General features: G+C 34.8%; 1 protein-coding gene across 1 annotated transcript in view; it reads right to left on the bottom strand.

Annotated features, from left to right (window-relative positions):
• ERO1A (endoplasmic reticulum oxidoreductase 1 alpha) overlaps positions 1–19169 on the bottom strand; it is a 44167-nt gene that overhangs the window by 11168 nt on the left and 13830 nt on the right. The window contains exons 5-9 of the mRNA XM_079909279.1: positions 11252–11328; positions 11084–11157; positions 7189–7309; positions 5145–5191; positions 2398–2409 (exon numbers count right to left, since the gene is read on the bottom strand). Coding sequence (XP_079765405.1) covers positions 2398–2409; positions 5145–5191; positions 7189–7309; positions 11084–11157; positions 11252–11328 — 331 coding nt within the window. The remainder of the gene's footprint in view (positions 1–2397; positions 2410–5144; positions 5192–7188; positions 7310–11083; positions 11158–11251; positions 11329–19169) is intronic.

Genomic DNA, 19169 nt, shown 5'->3' with positions numbered 1-19169 from the left:
ACATTGTACTATATAGTTCTTTTTACAAAGTTTTTTATAGTAATATTAATAATGAACCAAACAAGCATAAAAGTAATGGAAGAAATGACAAAGGAAATAAACAATAAATTTATATATTTATAGACTACATAAAAACATAAAACATCTGTGTGTCAGAAAACTTTATAAACAAATGCAAACAACAAACCGGGTAAAATGCAAATACAACAAAGGATAATATCCTAAGTATATAAAGAGCTCACAAACTGAATAAAAATGCCAAAGTGCCCATTAAAAATGGGCAAAAAATATGAATAGAGAATTCATAAAGGGAAAATATAAATGGTAGTAATAGATAAAAACTGTTTAGCCTCACTAACAATAAAATGCAAATTAAGCATATATTGTACAACACAGGGAATGTAGCCAATATTTTAAAATAACTATAAATGGAATATAACCTTTAAAAATTGTGAATCACTATGTTGCACACCTGAAACTTATATAATATTGTACATCAACTATACCTCAATAAAAAAATAAATAAAAATTCAAATTAAAACTATAAAGATACAACTTTAAAGAGTAAAGGTAAAAATATAATACTTAATGCAGACGAGGGTCAGGTAAAACTAGCAGGCACAATGACTGGAAGGGATGTAAATTAGCACACCCTTCCAATGACAAAAAGCAATCTGGTCATATGTATCAAGAGCTTAAAACGTCCTTATCCTTTGATCCAGTAGATCCATTTCTAGAAATCTAGGTTATTATGGGTGAATGTTTGTGTCCCCCCCTAAAATTCATATGTTGAAGCCCTAAACCCTCCCCCTAACCCCCACTGCTCCCCATGTGATGGTATTTGGAGGTGGAGTCTTTGGGAGGTAATTAGTGTTTGGGAGGTAATCAAAGTAAGGTCATGAGGGTGGGGTCACCATGATGGAATTAGTGTCTTTATAAGTAGAAGAAGAGACCAGAGCTCTTTCTCTCTCTATCATGTGAGGATACAGTAAGAAGGCCAGCTGTCTGTACGCCAGGAAGAGGGCCCTCACCATGAACCAGATCTGCTGGCACCTTGACCATGGACTTCCCAGCCTCCAGAACTATGAGAAAATAAATGTCTTTTGTTTTACCTACCTAGTCTATGGTATTTTGTTAGAGCACCCTGAGCTGATGAGGATATAGGCTAAGGAAGCAAGTAGACATACATGGTAATGATAATATATAAAACTATAGATATATCTATTATAAAAGTATAAACATGTAAATAATAATAATTATCAAAATGTTAGCAGAGAAGCAGTATGAGATAGTAACTAAAGCACAGACGCTGGAGCCAAACTGCCTGATTTGAATCCTGACTCTGCTACTTACAAATCGTAAGATTTTAGCTGAGTTGCTAAACCTTTCTGGGACTCATTTTCCGCCTCTATAAAATGGAGATAAAAATAATACCTCCTAGGATTGTTGGAAGGATTAAATAAACTCATATTTGTAAATTGCTTTGAAAAGTACTAGCATGTCTTCTTAGCCATTATCATTATCAATTATTTTGGGGTTGTGGGATTACAAGTGATTTGTTTCCTTACTGGGAACCTCTAGGTTTTGAGGGTTTTTTTTTCAAGTTTTGGACCATGAATTGGGGGGAGTAGGAGTGTGACATTGCTTGGGACCTAGCCTTCTAAAGAAATTTTCAGTTCAGTTTTATAATCCTGAAGTAGATATTCTCTGAATGTGATCCAGTTAGATAATCACCTAATATATCAGCTTTCATATTTGACTAAAATGAATACTTATAAATATACTCATAAATAAGATATTTTCTCTAAGGACAGCCTCTACAGGTTAACAATCTTTTCTCTGACAATGAGAGATAGTTTGAGATCTTCAAATAGTAACAAAACTCATTTCAATCTCACTCATAAAGCAAAAACGTTCTCAAAAAGACAGAGTAAACCTAAAATATGTTAAAACTTTTAGCTTTACAATTAACTTAAAGAGCTGGCAATGATACCTACACCCAAGAGTCACCACAAGCTTGGAAGACGGTAGCTCAACACTCTGATCATGTCTAGAACCTTCCTATATGAGACCTAGTAGATACCAGAGTTCAACAAGTAAAGGAGATGTTTTCCCTGACAGAGGCTGGGGAAATGTCTAGCTTTCACATGCAATAGGTAAAATGTACCAGTGAATTATCAGAGGCTGAGGCAGGCTGTCTCTACTGCCTGATCCCAGGCACAAAGAGTCACATTTCCCTTAACCTATGCTGTCACCCCTAGAATTTCAGGTAAAGAAATAAAAATTAACTTTTTCTTCGTCTCACGTGCGGGTAGAACAAAACAAGTTTGCCCAACAAACATCTGAATGTATAAGCAAATTCATATATGTGATGTATGATAAAGACATTATACTTACCTTCACTTTTCCCTGAAAAAAGAAAACAAAATGCTTATTATTAAAAACTCCTTCCAGATGCTCCTTTTAAACTGCTACACTTCCACAAAAATAAGACTTAGTAGAGGTTACCTTTAGTTCATCAGTTCACCCACATAAATAAAATCTTAGAGTGAGATGTGCCTGTGACTGCAACTCTTTCTGGTGATGAAAGGAATTATGCCTGATTTGACTAAACAGTTTCATCTCCAAGAGCCTGGAAAAAGAGTATTTTCAGCTTGTCCAAGATTTAATATGGGCTGACAGGAAAGAAAAATCTAATCTATCATCTGAGAGTACTCTTAAATATCTTAAGGACTCACGGTTATTTGGCTGTCAGAGTCTTTTCACTTATTTATTTGTTCTATAGCTATAACACAGTTTCTGCTAAAGATGTGTGTTATTGCTTCCAAACTCCCGGGACTGACATTATAAAATTTTACCTTATTCAGGAATTTTTTTTTTTTTTTTTTTTTTTGTGGTACGTGGGCCTCTCACTGTTGTGGCCTCTCCCGCTGCGGAGCACAGGCTCCGGAAGTGCAGGCTCAGCGGCCATGGCTCACGGGTCTAGCTGCTCCGCAGCATGTGGGATCTTCCTGGACCGGGGCACGAACCCGCGTACCCTGCATCGGCAGACGGACTCTCAACCACTGCGCCACCAGGGAAGCCCTATTCAGGAATATTTTTAAAGACTATTTGTAAGATTCAAATTATGCACAGTTCAGCAGTTTGTATGCAGCTGCTCATTAACTACTGAAAAACTGTCTCCATTTTGCCACTTTTATTTAATGCCATTGTTTATTGAAGTACCATATGCTCATTGCAAATATATGTTAAAAAAAAAGAAGACAAAGATAAAATAAAAAATATCATCCATAACTCCCTCTGCCCAAAGATAAATACCATTTACATTTTGGTAAATGTCTTTTTTCTTTGTGTACAGGATATTTAGATATTATATCAATTATGTTTTTATAAAAAATATATTATAGGGCTTCCCTGGTGGCACAGTGGTTGAGAGTCCGCCTGCCGATGCAGGGGACACGGGTTCGTGCCCTGGTCCGGGAAGATCCCACATGCCGCGGAGCGGCTGGGCCCGTGAGCCATGGCCGCTGAGCCTGCGCGTCCGGAGCCTGTGCTTCGGAACGGGAGAGGCCACAGCAGTGAGAGGCCCGCGTACCGCAAAATATATATATATATATATATATATATATATATATATATATATATATATATATATATATATATATATATATTATACATACTGTTTGGTACCTGCTTCTTCTCCTAAATGTGCTATTGATCACCACTGATATAAATGAATATAAATTTTCAGCAACATTTAGAATGGTTATATTCTACTATATGAATATACCATAATTCATTTAACTAGTTCCCTAATGATAAACATTGAAATTGTTCCCATTTATCTTTAAAATAAGTGAGGGTGGTTAATTAACTTATCAGATCATAATGTGAGTTCATAGTGAAGATCATCTCTTGCCTGGGAATTTGCATTTCATCTGATAGTAAATCAATAGTTTCCACTGAGTACCATATGTGACTCCATATAAATCCAAAAGCCTTGTTTAAAGATGCTCTTTCATTTCTAAGAATGACGAGTCTGCCAACATTTAGGGAACGTTGCAATCTCACTGCCTTGCAGGAGGAAATTCATGTTTATTGACTCTATGAGATCAGCAGCTTTTTAAATACATTTAAAAAATGAAAACCATTCCACATTTGCTAAAAGTACATCAAAGATTTCATCAGTAAGCACATATTCAGAGAACAGGGATATATTTCCTAAGGAAAAAGCCTGAAATCATACACTTGAAATGGTTTATGCAACAAACTGTTCTGTCTATTATAGACTGGGCAGGGTTTGTGAGTTTCAATTTTACATCCCCTCTGCACCTATACAGTGCCTAGCACATAGTAAATGGTGGATAATCATTTGTTGGAGGAACAAGTGATTTTCACTACTGTAGACAAGACCGTTAAATGAGGAGGGTGAATTTCATTGATCATTTATCTAACAAACTATTCCATCTGTTATGTTCCAGACTCTGTATTAAGGGATGAAATCGATAAATGCTGCCCATATGTCCAAAGTACCAGGGTAGATCAATAGATATATAAATAATAGTAAAATAATGCTAGCAAGTGGAAAGAGCTGTTAAGAGGAACAAAACAATACATAAGATCACTTTATGAGGAGAGAGAGATTACTTCCAGTTAAGAGGATCAAGGAAATTTGGGCGGGGAAGGCAGCATTTAAGCCAAACCCTGAGTGTAAGTAGAAAATGAAAAATGTTAATGAGATATAAAGTCATGTGAATTTGAAATCAGACTCCCAATATATATAACAATTTCAGGTTTTAGGAAAGATGTGAGGCAGAAGTTTTTTGGATATTCATTCAACTAAAAGATGAGTACAAATAGTAGAAAGGCTGAACACACACATTCTGCAAAAATGCATAAAAGAATAAATGTATAATTTAAACTTAATCCTATGATAGTCTAACACAATGAACTTCATTAAAAAAATACTCCTTACTGAAGTGTAAGTATTTTCAACACCAATTTCTCTGCAAGAATGAGACATAACTTCGGTGAAAACAAGAATATATGATCTCAACTGCTCTTGCCAACCCTTATCTTGCCTTCTCCTTCCTTCTAACCAAAGTTCACTGGCTGAAAAATAACAGTGCAAATAAATAACTCACCGTGACCAGAAGCCAAAGGATTTAAAGGTCTTTTAATCGTCTGTGGCCTACAAACAAAAGAATTAAAGTATAAAATATAAATTTGTTACCCATCATGTTATAATTATTTAAGTAAAAGTGAATTCATCTCAGAAAGTTTTTTAATGACTATATCCAAAATAAAATTGTTTTACTGATCTTATAAAATATTTATTTTCTCTAACTGCTTTAAGGGAGGGTGGTTACTTGTTTTAGTGATAATAGTTTCTGATCTTTTCCCATTGTAGCAGCCAGAAAGTCATTTCCTAATCACCTCTTCAAACAAAGGAAGAAAAAATACCAGTCAAGCTCTTCTCCTAGAGTTACTAATATGTTTTTATATATATCATATATGTGTGTGTGTGTCACAAAGTACACTGCTACTTGAAAGACAAACAAGCAAAAAATGTAAATATCCAACACAAGCACTAAAATAAAAAAGGGAAAAAACAGTATGGGTAGATTATTTTCCACTTTGGTAATTTTAAGTACATCAGTTTGCCCTGAGGCCATCAAGTTTGTTATGATTTCAATAATAGGTAGTTTTTAACAAGAAAAAAAAGAGAGAGTTAGTATGTCACTAAAGTGTTTTTAAATCTCAAAATAAATATTCATTAGTATCTTTAGTAGAGTGTAGGGATTGTTTTAATGTCCTTTTATCTATTTCACAAATTTGCCCAGCTTGAGACATTTTGAGAACAGAACATGTAAGTTGTATTTTAATATCCTCAATTTAGTGCCTCATACATTGTTTATATTTTAGAAATATTATGGGGACCATGATATAAACTAGTTAGGAAATAACTACAAAACTTATACAAAATCTAACAAATGCTTTAGTTGGACTTTATTTTAGTTCACATCAAAAAAAATTAAGGAAAAAAACCTTTAAAGTAAGTCAATAAACTCAGTAAACCAAACATTCCTAATAATAGTCAAGAGAATTTAAATGATACACATGGCAGAAATGAGTAAATAATGAAAACTCTCCACTTCCCAAACTGTAGAAATTCTGCAAGTCAAAAAAAGAAATTGCTGATCTCTTATGCGTATATTTGACATAAAAAGTGAAATGTATTTTTGCCACATTTGGGAACTCCAGAAATCTTCCCAGAACTATCCCCATCTCTGAGATAGCGTAACCCTTGTGTGCACACAGGCACACACAAACACACGCATCCCTTCCAAAAACCAATACATACATTGTTTACAACCTAGAGGCTTACAAGTGAACAAACTTGAAGCATGTCTCAGTCTCTCAATGATCAGATTGACAGCTTCCACTGTAGTGGGTAACAGTACAAAGGGGGTTCTTCCACTTACTAGATCTTTGACACTAGACAAATCACTTAACCTTTCCAACTCTCAGTTTCTCCATCTATAAACAGTGATGACTGTAACACAGGGTTATTACAAGGACTAAAGGAGAAAATGTATGTAACATGCTTAGCACAATACCTGGCACACCGTAAGTGCTCAAATGTTACTAATTATAGTTATTCTCTGAAAAGAATTTAACTTTAAAGCCGGTAAAATAACTATAGCCACAAAAAGAGGAGTATAGAGCACCAAAAAGAGAATTAGGAATTATACATCCTAATCTATTCCCTGCCACTAACTATATGATCTCTCTGGCTCTAGGTTACTTCATCTATAAAATGAGATTCTAGTACAGCAGAAACTCACAGAACATTGTAAAGCAACTATACTCCAATAAAAATTAATTTAAAAAATTAGATTCTATAATTCACTTAAGGAACATTTGTGAAATGCCTACCATATTCCCATAAAAGTCTAAGACTGTTCTAAGTCTCTTAAAGAACAAAGAATTATTTGTTGAAACTCATGTCCTCATGTTTCCCCAGAGGGGAACGGAATTAATGAACAAGTACATTTCCATGTCCAAATACATCCTTTAATAAGGTGAATTTGATTTGTTCTTTTAAATCATTGTGATTCTGTTTATTTGTTTATAAAAAGAAATGAACACATCTTTCAGGCATTTCGAAATGAAAATGACACATACTTAAAACAGTTTTCTTCATAGATGACATTCCATATCCTCCAAGCATCTGGTCCCTTGTAACCCGTGTAGCGCTCAGGATTCAGGAGCAAATCGACATATTCAGCATCAGGAGACTGTATGTCTGTAAAATAAAATGTTTTAATAATCTTCCTTCTTTTCAGTAACCTTAAAAAGCTAATATGACCAGACTGTATTCCATCGATTCTAAGGCACCACAAATGTAACAATGCGTCTAGGATTTAAAAACACCTTTTTAGGAGAAATCCTAAAAAGAAGGGAAAAGAAGGAACAAACACAGCCACATTAAATTACACACTGTTTACAAAAGCCTCTTGGTTTTAGAAATGGTAAAAAAAAAAATAGGAATATGTGAATTTTAGAATTGAAGGAACATAGTAATTCAATTCTTATAAGCTGTCCAGGCAAAGAATATACCATACATTTCTCATCACATTAACCACAATGTGATGAGTTCATCAGTAACTAAGGTAAATGAAGACATATTAGTACCATACAGTTTGTTACCAAATACTTCCTTCTTACATGACCACCATCAGGATCCACTACAAAGCTGCCCCAAAGGTATAGTCCTAAATATTCAAAAAGTTATAAGCAGGATGATATTTGTATCAGCATTATTTATAAAAGGGAAAATCAGAAGCAACCTAAGTGTCCAACAGAGCAGAGCACGGTCCCTGGAGCGGTCCCTGCCTGGGTTAGAAATCCAGGACCCACTACTTATTCACTTCGGTACCCTGGTCAAGTTATATAAATTCTCTATGCCTTGGTGCCCTCATTTGTAAAATGGAGATAATACTCATAGCATTACTGTGAGACATAAAGAAGTTTATATGTGCAGAGTGCTTAGCACAACAGTAAGAGTATAATAAATATTAACTATGGCATTGGTATTATGATATAACTTAATAGACCATTTTACAGTCAACAGAACTGTTAAGTACAAAGGCTGTCTAATAAAATGAAAAGGTAAGGCATTATAGAAAAGTTAATTACAGAGATATATGGAAAACATACCAAAATTGGTGGGATATTGGTTTCTCATATGTTCTATAAATTTGTATAATGTGTTATAACTTTAAAATAAAACCAAAAAATTATGGCCCCTGGTCCTCAGTGGCTTTGGGGAATTAGTTAATAACACAGTAATACCGGACTCATCGATAAAGCTTAACAGTATGAACCAACAAAGAATGAGGAAGTGAGTGAAAATGGCCCCAAAGCAACCAAAGTAGATGACAAAACTCTGAGCAGAAAGATGCTTACACAAGACTCCATCAAACTCTCTAGAGTACCTACTTCTCATTTAAAAAACAAAGATAAAACTATGCTTGGTTATTTTTATCCCAATTCACAGTTCATTAGAGTCATAAATTAGGGGAAAATTTGCTTCTATAAACAGCCCAGTGACAGCACCTAGAAATAACTGAGAGTCCAAGGCAGAAGTAGCAATTAAAATAACTAGAAGTAAAAATAAAAATTTAAAAAACAATCTGCATGGAATCACATAGTTCAGGAACAGATATCTCTGTTCATCTCAATTAATACTATAGGTATTACCTCAGTATAGCAAACTATAATAAATTCATAAAAAATAACTCTGACTCTTAACATATATATATAAATAACACTCAGCATCGAATACTTTAAGACAGAAAACTAATCACCAAGGAATGATTAAATTTTTAATATTTTGCCTCGTTAGAGATAAACATTAGTTGACATAATTTTACTTACAACAAATACTTCCTCTCTCCCAACTTTACTTAAAAAAAGGTTACTATAACCTTATTTTGCCAGATAACAAAAGCTCAAATTTCTAATTAGGATTTACAAAATACCTTCTATCCTCTACCTACCATTTACATACATTATTTATTCCTTACAAAGCTGTCCATTTTTTTTTTTAATATTTACCCTCCTTTAACAGAAGAAACAAGTATAAATGGACAAGTTATTCACCCAAGATAACAGAACTCCACCATATAAGGAGTGACTTATTGATTTGTGACACAAATGTAAGCATGTAGTCTTAAAAGGATACTTTGGTTAAAGTAGTACCATTCTTTCTCTAACACTGCAGGCCTAAAAAAATTATGCTGCATGTTATAAGTTGTATTTTATCTCACATAGCAATGTTTAAGCCAAAGAATCCTTGCAGAAAAGATGGCAAAGTTAGGGTTGGGAGAGCATTTTATCCCCCTTTCTTTACTGGCCTAAAGCTAGATATAAGTCTACAGTTCTTTACCCAACACCCTTGGGGCCAAATGTATTTTGGAAATCAGAACTTTTCAGATTTTAGAAAGGTAATACAGTACATGCAACATATGTTCAATATTATTCTAGCAGGGACTGGGACAGCAACCTTTAATCAAACACATAAAAACATGAATATAAACATGCAGTAAAAACATGAATATTCACACTGAATGAATCTGTACTAAATTTAAGGAGAAAAATGTTCATTTTTCAAAGTTTTCAGATTTGAGAATTAGGAATAAAGGATTATAGATATGTATCTGCCAAAATATGGTCATGGTTTTTATTAAGGAAAGCATATGTATCTTTTTTTCCCAAAATGAAGCCACAAATTAAAAATAAGTACTTTCCCTTTTTCTTCCCTCTTTTTGCTGGGGGGAAGGGGTGTTGCAAGATTAATCTTTTGCTTATAATTAAAATGATCTATACTGTTCTTTTCACTGATTTTTTAGAAGATCATTAATCTGTTCCAAAAGAACCAAAGAAGGATACAAAAACTCAATTTGGTTTAATTTTGTTTAGCCAATTAAAAGGCTAACAAACTTACAAAAAAGGAGATACTAAAAACAAGGAAGACTAGGAGAATCTATAAATCTAAATAAATAAATCCATAAATCAAATGGTTCTAATGGGTTCTAGGGCTCCTAGATTTTAATCATACCAGAGCTCTGGCTTAGTTTTAGATGTCACAGACATAACTCATGGTTCATTTTTCTCTTTTCCAAAAATAACACAGCCCATCATTAAGGAAAATATTTAACAATCCAAGGCCAATATATCAAAAGCAGGTTTTTGCAATCTCTACCTTTTATCTATTTATGCAAAATACCTGTACATATCACAAAAATTATATATATTACTAAGTACACAGAACTGCAAAACTCAGGAGGCAAATTTTTCTTTTCCAGAAACTGGGTTTTCTTTTTAAATTGTTTTATTGTGGTAAAATATATATAACATGAAATTTGCCATTTTAACCATGTTTAAGAGCACAATTCAATGGCATTAATTTTATACATTCACAATGTTATGCAACCATCATTGCTGTTTCCAAACTTTTCTATGACCTCAAACAGAACCTCTGTAACCATTAACCAATAACTCCCCATTCTCCCCTCCCCCTAACTCCTGGTAACCTCAAATCTACTTACTGCCTCTATCAATTTGCCTACTCTCTATATATCATATAAGTGGAATCATAAAATATTTGTCCTTTTGTGTCTGGCCTATTTCATTTATCTTAATGTTTTCAATGTTTATCCATATTGCAGCATGTATCAGAACTTCATTTCTTTTTATGGCTGAATAGTATTCCATTGTACGTGTATACCACACTTTGTTCATACATTCATCTGCTGATGGATACTTGGGTTGTTTCCACCTTTTGGCTGTTGTGAATAATGCTGCTGTGAACATGGGTGTACAAGTATCTGCTTCCCTGTCTTCAGTATTTTGGGGTATATGCTGAGGAGTTGAACTGTTAAGTCATATGGTAATTCTGTGTTTAGCTTTTTGGGGAACTGCCAAACTGTTAGAAATAATTTTTAAAGTTATTTTAAAAGGATTTCTTTTCCTTAGGCACAATCTTAATATGTATAGTATAAAAAAAATGTTATACCATCAGCTTCACAGAAGTTGTCTGAGGAATCATCATGTTTGGTCCACTGAAGAACAGCCTTCTGTGTTTCTTCACTTTAAACAAAGAAAAGAAATAGAGGTATTCTTTTTCTTAAGTTAACATTTCACATGAAAAAGCATAAAATACTACTGCAAAAAAACCCCAAACCTTAGAGATTCATCCACAGCTCCAAGTCGTTCAGCTTGCTCACATTCTTCAATGAGATTATTGGCTTCTTCAGAATACTAAAACAAAAGGGAAATAAATAGAATTCAACTGATTGCATTTTTAAAACTTTTAAAAAAGAATTTCAAAGGAATTTGGGGTTCTTTTATACCTAGCACCATCCCCCTGGCTTCAAAACTTAAAAAAAAGGGCTTCCCTGGTGGCGCAGTGGTTGAGAGTCTGCCTGCCGATGCAGGGGACACGGGTTTGTGCCCCGGTCCGGGAAGATACTGCATGCCGCAGAGCGGCTGGGCCCGTGAGCCATGGCCGCTGAGCCTGCGCGTCCGGAGCCTGTGCCCCGCAACGGGAGAGGCCACAACAGTGAAAGGCCTGTGTACCGCAAAAAAAAAAAAAAAAAAAAAAAAAAAAAAATTAGCCCCACGTTCCTCCTGGAGCTAAAAAATAAAAGTCTTTGCCCTTTGTCTTGTTGGCAAACACGATTTACTATTATGTTGACAAAATAAAGAATAGTTTAGAGTCTGATAACTCATTATCAAAATGTCCATTAAGAAAATCTTTGAGGTTAAAGAAATCAACTTGGCAAGGAGTCATGGAGCAATGTCCCACTTTCCTAATGACCTAACTGTCAGCATCGGTTTTCTCTTCCATAAAATACGTGGTTGGGCTAGATCTTGTGTGTCTACGATCCATTTCAGCTCTAAATGCCATGATTCTAAAAATGCCCTGGAATCTACCAGATCTTATAAAAAGTATTCCAATATCTTTAGGTGCTTAAAATATATTCTTTAACAACCATATTTCTTCTCAATGTCTAAGTCACTATATATATTCTGCTAGCTGTGTACATGGCACAGGGGAAGTGAGTGTGGATCATGAGATTTCACAACACAAAAGTCATCACCGCCATACAGCTAAAAGACAACATTGGAAGCAGGAGGCCACAAATTCAATCACTCAACAAATATTAACTGAGTGCCTATTATGTCCTTATTGTTAGGATGACCACACAAATGACTGTTCAGACTAGGACTCTTTTGAGGATAAAAGGGAACACTAAAATAACTGAAATGATACAATTTTTTGAAACGCTTATGTACTGAATTACAACGTTGTTTCATTATACTGGTCGACCTAAAGACAGTTCAATTCAAAAACTACTTTCAAAAATGAAATTCTTTTATACATAATTAAGTATTAATGCGTAAAGGGACATGATGTATTCAGCCTACTCTCAAATGTTTCAGAAAACAATAAGAATATGTATATACAAAAAGCATGCTGGGCTTCCCTGGTGGCTCAGTGGTTGAGAGTCCACCTGCTGATGCAGGGGACACGGTCCGGGAAGATCCCGCATGCCGCGGAGCGGCTGAGCCCGTGAGCCATGGCCGTTGAGCCTGCGCGTCCAGAGCCTGTGCTCCGCAACGGGAGAGGCCACAACAGTGAGAGGCCCACATTCCGCAAAAAAAAAAAAAAAAAAAAAAAAAAAGCATGCTAAAACAAATGAGGCAAAATATTAAAGATTAGTGAATGTTTATAAAAAGTGTGCAAAATGCCTTTATATTAATATTGCTACTTTTCTATAAGTTAGACATTATTTCAAAATAAAAAGTTAAAAATACTTATCAAAAAGTAAACAAAATTGTTCAAAAGATAACATATACCTATATATTTTAATATACCTATGTATATTTAAAACAAAATTTTTTTAACTTTATCATTATAATTACCTGAATATTAAAACATAAGTTAAACAAAATAACTTTTCTTAGTTCCGACTTAATAATTTAATCAGCTTTGTAAGTCACGTCTGTCTCAAAACTATGTCCATTGGCATTTTTTCTGAAGAAAAATAATTTTTCCAATATGCTTATTATTTTCAATGTTTCATAAAATTGCCCACAATCGTCTTCAAAGTTAATTTTAAGGTTAATTTGAAATAATCCATACCTTCAACTGACTCTTCCCTGCACATATAATTTTTAATTGAGAAAATATTCTCTACAGGTAAATATATGAAAATGTTTTAGCCCACATATTTTCGCAGTTCTATTCTTTGCCTCTAAAGTAAATTTCTTCAGTAAATATTCTAAGACAAAACTCATCAAATAAGTTGTCTTGATTTTTTAAATTATTTTAAATGTTTTGCCAAATAGAGATGCTATGAAATTGTAAGCCTTCTCAATTTCATTCCATTTCAGGTCAGAATACAAATTTATCCAGCTAAAAGCAAGCATTCAACAAGAGGAGACTCTTCCCACAAGGGGAGATTCTCCAAAATACAATTATAAAATTTCAGAATTTAATCTAGTATACCATTTGAGCTTTCCTCACTTAATGTGTACAATTCCTCCCTCGTTTTCATAGGAATAAATAGTTAAGGTCTTTGTTTACAAGCTTTGTTATAATAAGTGCAACTTGCTAAACCTTCAAAAGCTGAAATTTGTTTTGTTCTTTTCTTTAAGCATTCCATTAATTCATACTTTGAATAATGATTTTCCACTGATTTTGAAAATGCAACCAACATTTAGAGGGCTCATTTATTAAAAATCAATCAACACCCTAGAAGGACTCTTGGGCTGTTTTACAAAATAGCTCTTCAAAGGCTCAAACATTTAAAAAATTGGATTGATGATGGACAGCAAAGAAAGTCCTAATGCCATGCTAAAGTAATATTCTCTTCAGCATCATCTTCATTTCAAAACTTTATAGTCATTACTTAGTGTATATATAAAAACAAAAACCTACATATTTTGGCAATTACCACTTCTATCTTAAATGGTAAGATATCACAGCATGTTTGGATGCAATTATGAATTATGTATGTACCTCAACCAATTACAAATTCATTTCTGCTCCACAGATTTCTTGATTTAGTAAGGACATTGTTTTTACCAGGACATTGTTTTTTATCAAAATCTGTAGTTGTATTATCACCACAAAACAAACCCTTTGTCTTCAATTTTGAACTTTAAATGAATTTATACTAACATTCAGTGACAAGTGTTTTCCTTCGACAGAATGAACTTCCAAAAGTTTTACTTTGAGTCCATCAACTGAATGAAAAAATCAAACAATTTTTGGAATTAAATGATTTTCTATTGGAAACAGCTGATCATCTAATTACGTGCAAAGCTCTGCACTGGAGCCAACACATTAATAGCTATGACTTCACTCTGTGTATGAATAAGAAAATGCGGAATCAAAAATGAGCAAAATTAGTTTAGATCTAAGGTGGAAAAAGTGCAGAACAGTGGTTGCCTCTGGGGAAGGAGTATGGATTGACTGGGACAGAGTATGAAGCAACTTTCTAGGGTAACAGTAACGTTCTATATTGAAACATAAGCCTAAGTTACACAGGTGTATGCATTTAACAAATGCACACTTAAGATTTGTGCACTTCATTGTATATTAATTTTATGAAACATACACGTAAGCAAATATTGGACTCTACTTAATGATATACTTCCAGTTATGTATATATCTAGTTAATGACATATAGTGAGGGCAATGTGTACTGATGCTCACAATTTATTTGAAATGAATCAAAAAAATAAGATGGTTTAATGGATGGCTAGAAGGATCGACAGATGGACAGATATGTGGTAAAGTGAGTTTATGAAAATGTTAATGGAAGAATCTAGGTGATTAGTATAAGAGTATTCTCAGGAAAATTCCTTCAACTTTGCTGTATGCATGAAAATTTTCATAATAAAATATCAGAAAAATTTAATTTAGAACAGTTATTTACTCTAAACGAAAAATCACATATCCCAGAATGATATGTAAATGCACTGTCTCCAGCTACACGTGTCAAATTGTTATCTTAAACGCAGTCTTCTTAAAACAAACACTAACTTACAAAGTAGATGCTAAGGCTGTGTCAGCAGCTCTGTGTGTTTGGATTTTCATATGATCAGTGATACTTCCATGGCCCTTATGGAGGGTAAACGATGACCTTTGTGCAAGTTATATGTCATCATCAACTGGTCTAAGAAATGGAAATTCAGTACTTCATTTTTCATTAAACATGTACTTCCTTTTTCCTCTTTCAGTTATTTCAGGCAAAAGGATTCATTGTAAAATTTTAAAAGTACTAAATAGTAATAAGTGGTTGATTTGCACTATGCAATAAAGGATAAAGCCACTATAAAGGACTACTCTCTGTATGCAGGATTGCTCATCCTCTGTTTCCCATACATATTTCTCATAAGCCTAACCTATAATTTCCCAGGTTTTTCACTGACCAGTCAAATGGCAGCTTGGCAGCTTAAGATATATCACAGGTAGGACACATACCACAGTACAAATGGCTGCTAACTCCAAAACCAGCAGCATAGCAGTGGCCAATGCTTCTCCCCCCACTTGCCAAGACTGTAAGGACACAGGGAGGGGGAAGGGTAAGCTGGGACAAAGTAAGAGAGTAGCATGGACAGATATACACTACCAAATGTAAAATAGATAGCTAGTGGGAAGCAGCCACAGAGCACAGGGAGATCAGCTCAGTGGTTTGTGACCACCTAGAGGGGTAGGATAGGGAGGGTGGGAGGGAGACGCAAGAGGGAGGGGATATGGGGATATATGTATATGTATAACTGATTCACTTTGTTATACAGCAGAAACACACCATTGTAAAGCAATTATACTCCAATAAAGATGTTAAAAAAAAGACTGTAAGGAGTTAGCTGTCCCCAGCCATTTGTGACTGACTAAAATTATTTTATCAGTAGTCACCTAGGATGTTGTCTTTGAAAGAAAGGTTTAGTTTCCTTACATCTAGAAAAGGTCAGGAGAGGAAGGACACGATATTATTGGTCATCTTTGTGTTGAAGTAAGAAGTCTTTAGTGTACATACATCTGAAATATTATATAAGAGAGAAGACAACAGAGGAAGCTAGAAATACAAAGCATTTGGTCAACCAAATCTATCCTAACTTATTTTAATGCAACTGTTAATATTTTATTTAAAAAATTTAAAACTCGAGCCAAATAATAAATCAGACAGGATGTCAGAACAACAAGCATAAACTGGTTCTGTCCCAGGCAAACCTTGGCATATGGTCACTTTATTTGCTCTTGTTACTAAATAAAGGCTTTGGATTTTACTCCAAGGGAGATGGGACACTTTAAACAGAGGAGAGATACAATCTGATTTCTTTGTTTAAAAAAAAAATCACTCTGGGGCTTCCCTGGTGGCGCAGTGGTTAAGAATCGGCCTGTCAATGCAGGGGACACGGGTTCGAGCCCTGGTGTGGGAAGATCCCAGATGCCGCGGAGCAACTAAGCCCATGCGCCACAACTACTGAGCCTGCGCTCTAGAGCCCACGAGCCACAACTACTGAAGCCCGCACACCCTAGAGCCCACGAGCCACAACTACTGAAGCCCGCACACCCTAGAGCCCGTGCTCCTCAACAAGAGAAGCCACCACAATGAGAAAGAAGCCCGTGCACCACAATGAAGAGTAGCCCCCACTCGCTGCAATTAGAGAGAGCCCAAGGGCGGCAACGAAGAACCCACACAGCCAAAAATAAATAAATAAATAAATAAATAAATTTATTGGAAAAAAATCACTCTGGCTGCTGTCCTTAGAACAGACTAATATAGAGAGCATGGTTAGAAGTAGGCAGACCGTTTAAGAGGCTACTGCCATAATCCAGACAAAAAGTGATAATGACTTGAAATACAGCAGTAGCAATAAAGATTGTAAGATTCTGGGTGTATTTTAAAACCCTGTAATCAAACATTGAATTTGTTCACCAAAAAGGCCTCGAAACAATGGCAACCCAGTAAGAATTAGCACCGCAATGGCTCAGGTTATGATCACTAAACACCATTTCTCACTAAAAGAGCTAAGCGTTCCATAGAAAAGTGGTTAATTCCAAGACTGAAGCACGAAAGGTACAAACTAAGCCTAGGACATCTTTTCATAATGGAAAGCAAAAAAATCTACTAAGACTACTACGATCATCTCAAAAGGCAACAATTCCTAACTTGAAGGAGCTTCTCATGGCCAAAGATGGAACTCAAGTATTGAAACAAATAATGACTAAATGACTAGAGAAGATTCCAATACATTAAATATGTCAAAACTTAAGTTCATATTCATACTTAAAAATAAAAACCTTATTGGGCAACTTTGGAGGGTGCTGGGGCATCAACTCATAATTATTCTGAAAACTGGTAAACAAAGGAAAAGAATGAAGCATTTATTCTACGTGTTCTATATAAACTGTATTTCAAGGCATCCAAAGAGTTGACAAGAAAAGGTCTTTATACAATAATAATGGATAGTTAGTATAGGAAAAATGATAAACTTAGAATATCAATATTTTCAAACCCCTAATGAAATAACGCAACTAGGTAATAATCATCAAGGCTGCTAAAACCTTCAGGTAAAAAGTTAGTAGGGAACATTATAATGGACGTATAATGACCCAAAAGATCAATCTTAACATCATGAAAAAAAAGAGGGAACCAGACATTATGTGATGCAATTGTAAGTACACAGGAACTCTAATGAATATATATCAAAAAATTAATCTGAATCTGATAAGCCTTAATATCTAACTACAGGGCACCACATGCAAAAGAATGAAACTAACCCCTTTTTTACCCCATGTGCAAAAATCAACTCAAAATGGATTAAAGGCTTAAACTTAAGACCTGAACCCATAAGAAAACATAGAGGGTAAGCTCCTTGGTACCGGACTTAGCAAAGGTATTTTGGATTTGACACCAAAAGCAACAAAAGCAAAAATAAACAAATTGGGACTACGTCAAACTAAAAACCTTCCGCACGGCAAAGGAAACCAATAACAAAATGAAAGGGCAGCCTACAGAATGGGAGAAAAGTATGCAGATCAGTTATCTGGTAAGAGGTTAATATCCAAAATATATTAAAGAACTCACACAACTTAATGGCAAAAAATCAAACAATTCAATTAAAAACTGGGCAGAGGAACTGAAAAGACATTTTTACAAAGAACACATACAAATGAGGTACCTGAAAAGGTGCTCAGCATCACTAATCATTAGGGGAATACAAATCAAAACCATGAGACATCACCTCACACCTGATAGAATGGCCATCACCAAAAAGACAAGATAACCAGCATTGGCAGGGATGAACAGAAAAGGCAACTATTGTGCATTGTTGGTGGGAACGTAAACTGGTGCAACCACTATGAAAAACAGCATAGAGGTTTCTCAAAAAATTAAAAATGGAACTACCAAATGCCCGAGCAATCCCATTTCTGGGTATATATCGCAAGGAAATGAAAACAGGATATCAAAGAGATATCTGCACTCCCATATTCACTGCAGCATTATTCACAATAGTCAAGATATGTAAACAATCTGTCTGTCAATGGTTGAATATAAAAAGAAGATGTGAGATATATATATATGATGAAATATTATCCGGCCATGAGAAGGAAGGAAATCCTGCCATTTGCTACAACATGGATGGGCCTTGAGGGCACTGTGCTAAATGAAATAAGCCAGACAGAGAAAGACAAATACTGCACGGTATCACTTATATGTAGAAACAAAAAAAAGGTCAAACTCATAGAAACAGAGAGTAGAAAAGTGGTTGCCAGGGGCAAGGAGGTGGGGAAATCAGGGAGAGGTTGGTAAAAGGGTACAGACTTTCAGCTATAAGATGAATAAGGTCTGAGGATCTAATGTGTAACATGGTGACCACAGTTGATGTATCATTGTTGTTGTATCATTTATATTTGCTGAGAGTAGAACTTAAATGATCTCACCAAAAAAATAAGATAAATATGTGAGATGATGGATGAGTTAATTAACTAAATGAGAGGAATCCTTTCAAAATGTATGCATGTATCAAATCATCACAATGTACACTATAAACATCTTACAATTTTATTAGTCAACTGT

The sequence above is a fragment of the Stenella coeruleoalba genome (genome assembly GCF_951394435.1).
Source record: "Stenella coeruleoalba genome assembly, chromosome: 2".
Lineage (NCBI taxonomy): Eukaryota > Metazoa > Chordata > Mammalia > Artiodactyla > Delphinidae > Stenella > Stenella coeruleoalba.
The sequence above is the reverse complement of the archived record's forward strand: the minus strand, read 5'-3'. Positions and strand labels throughout refer to the sequence as shown.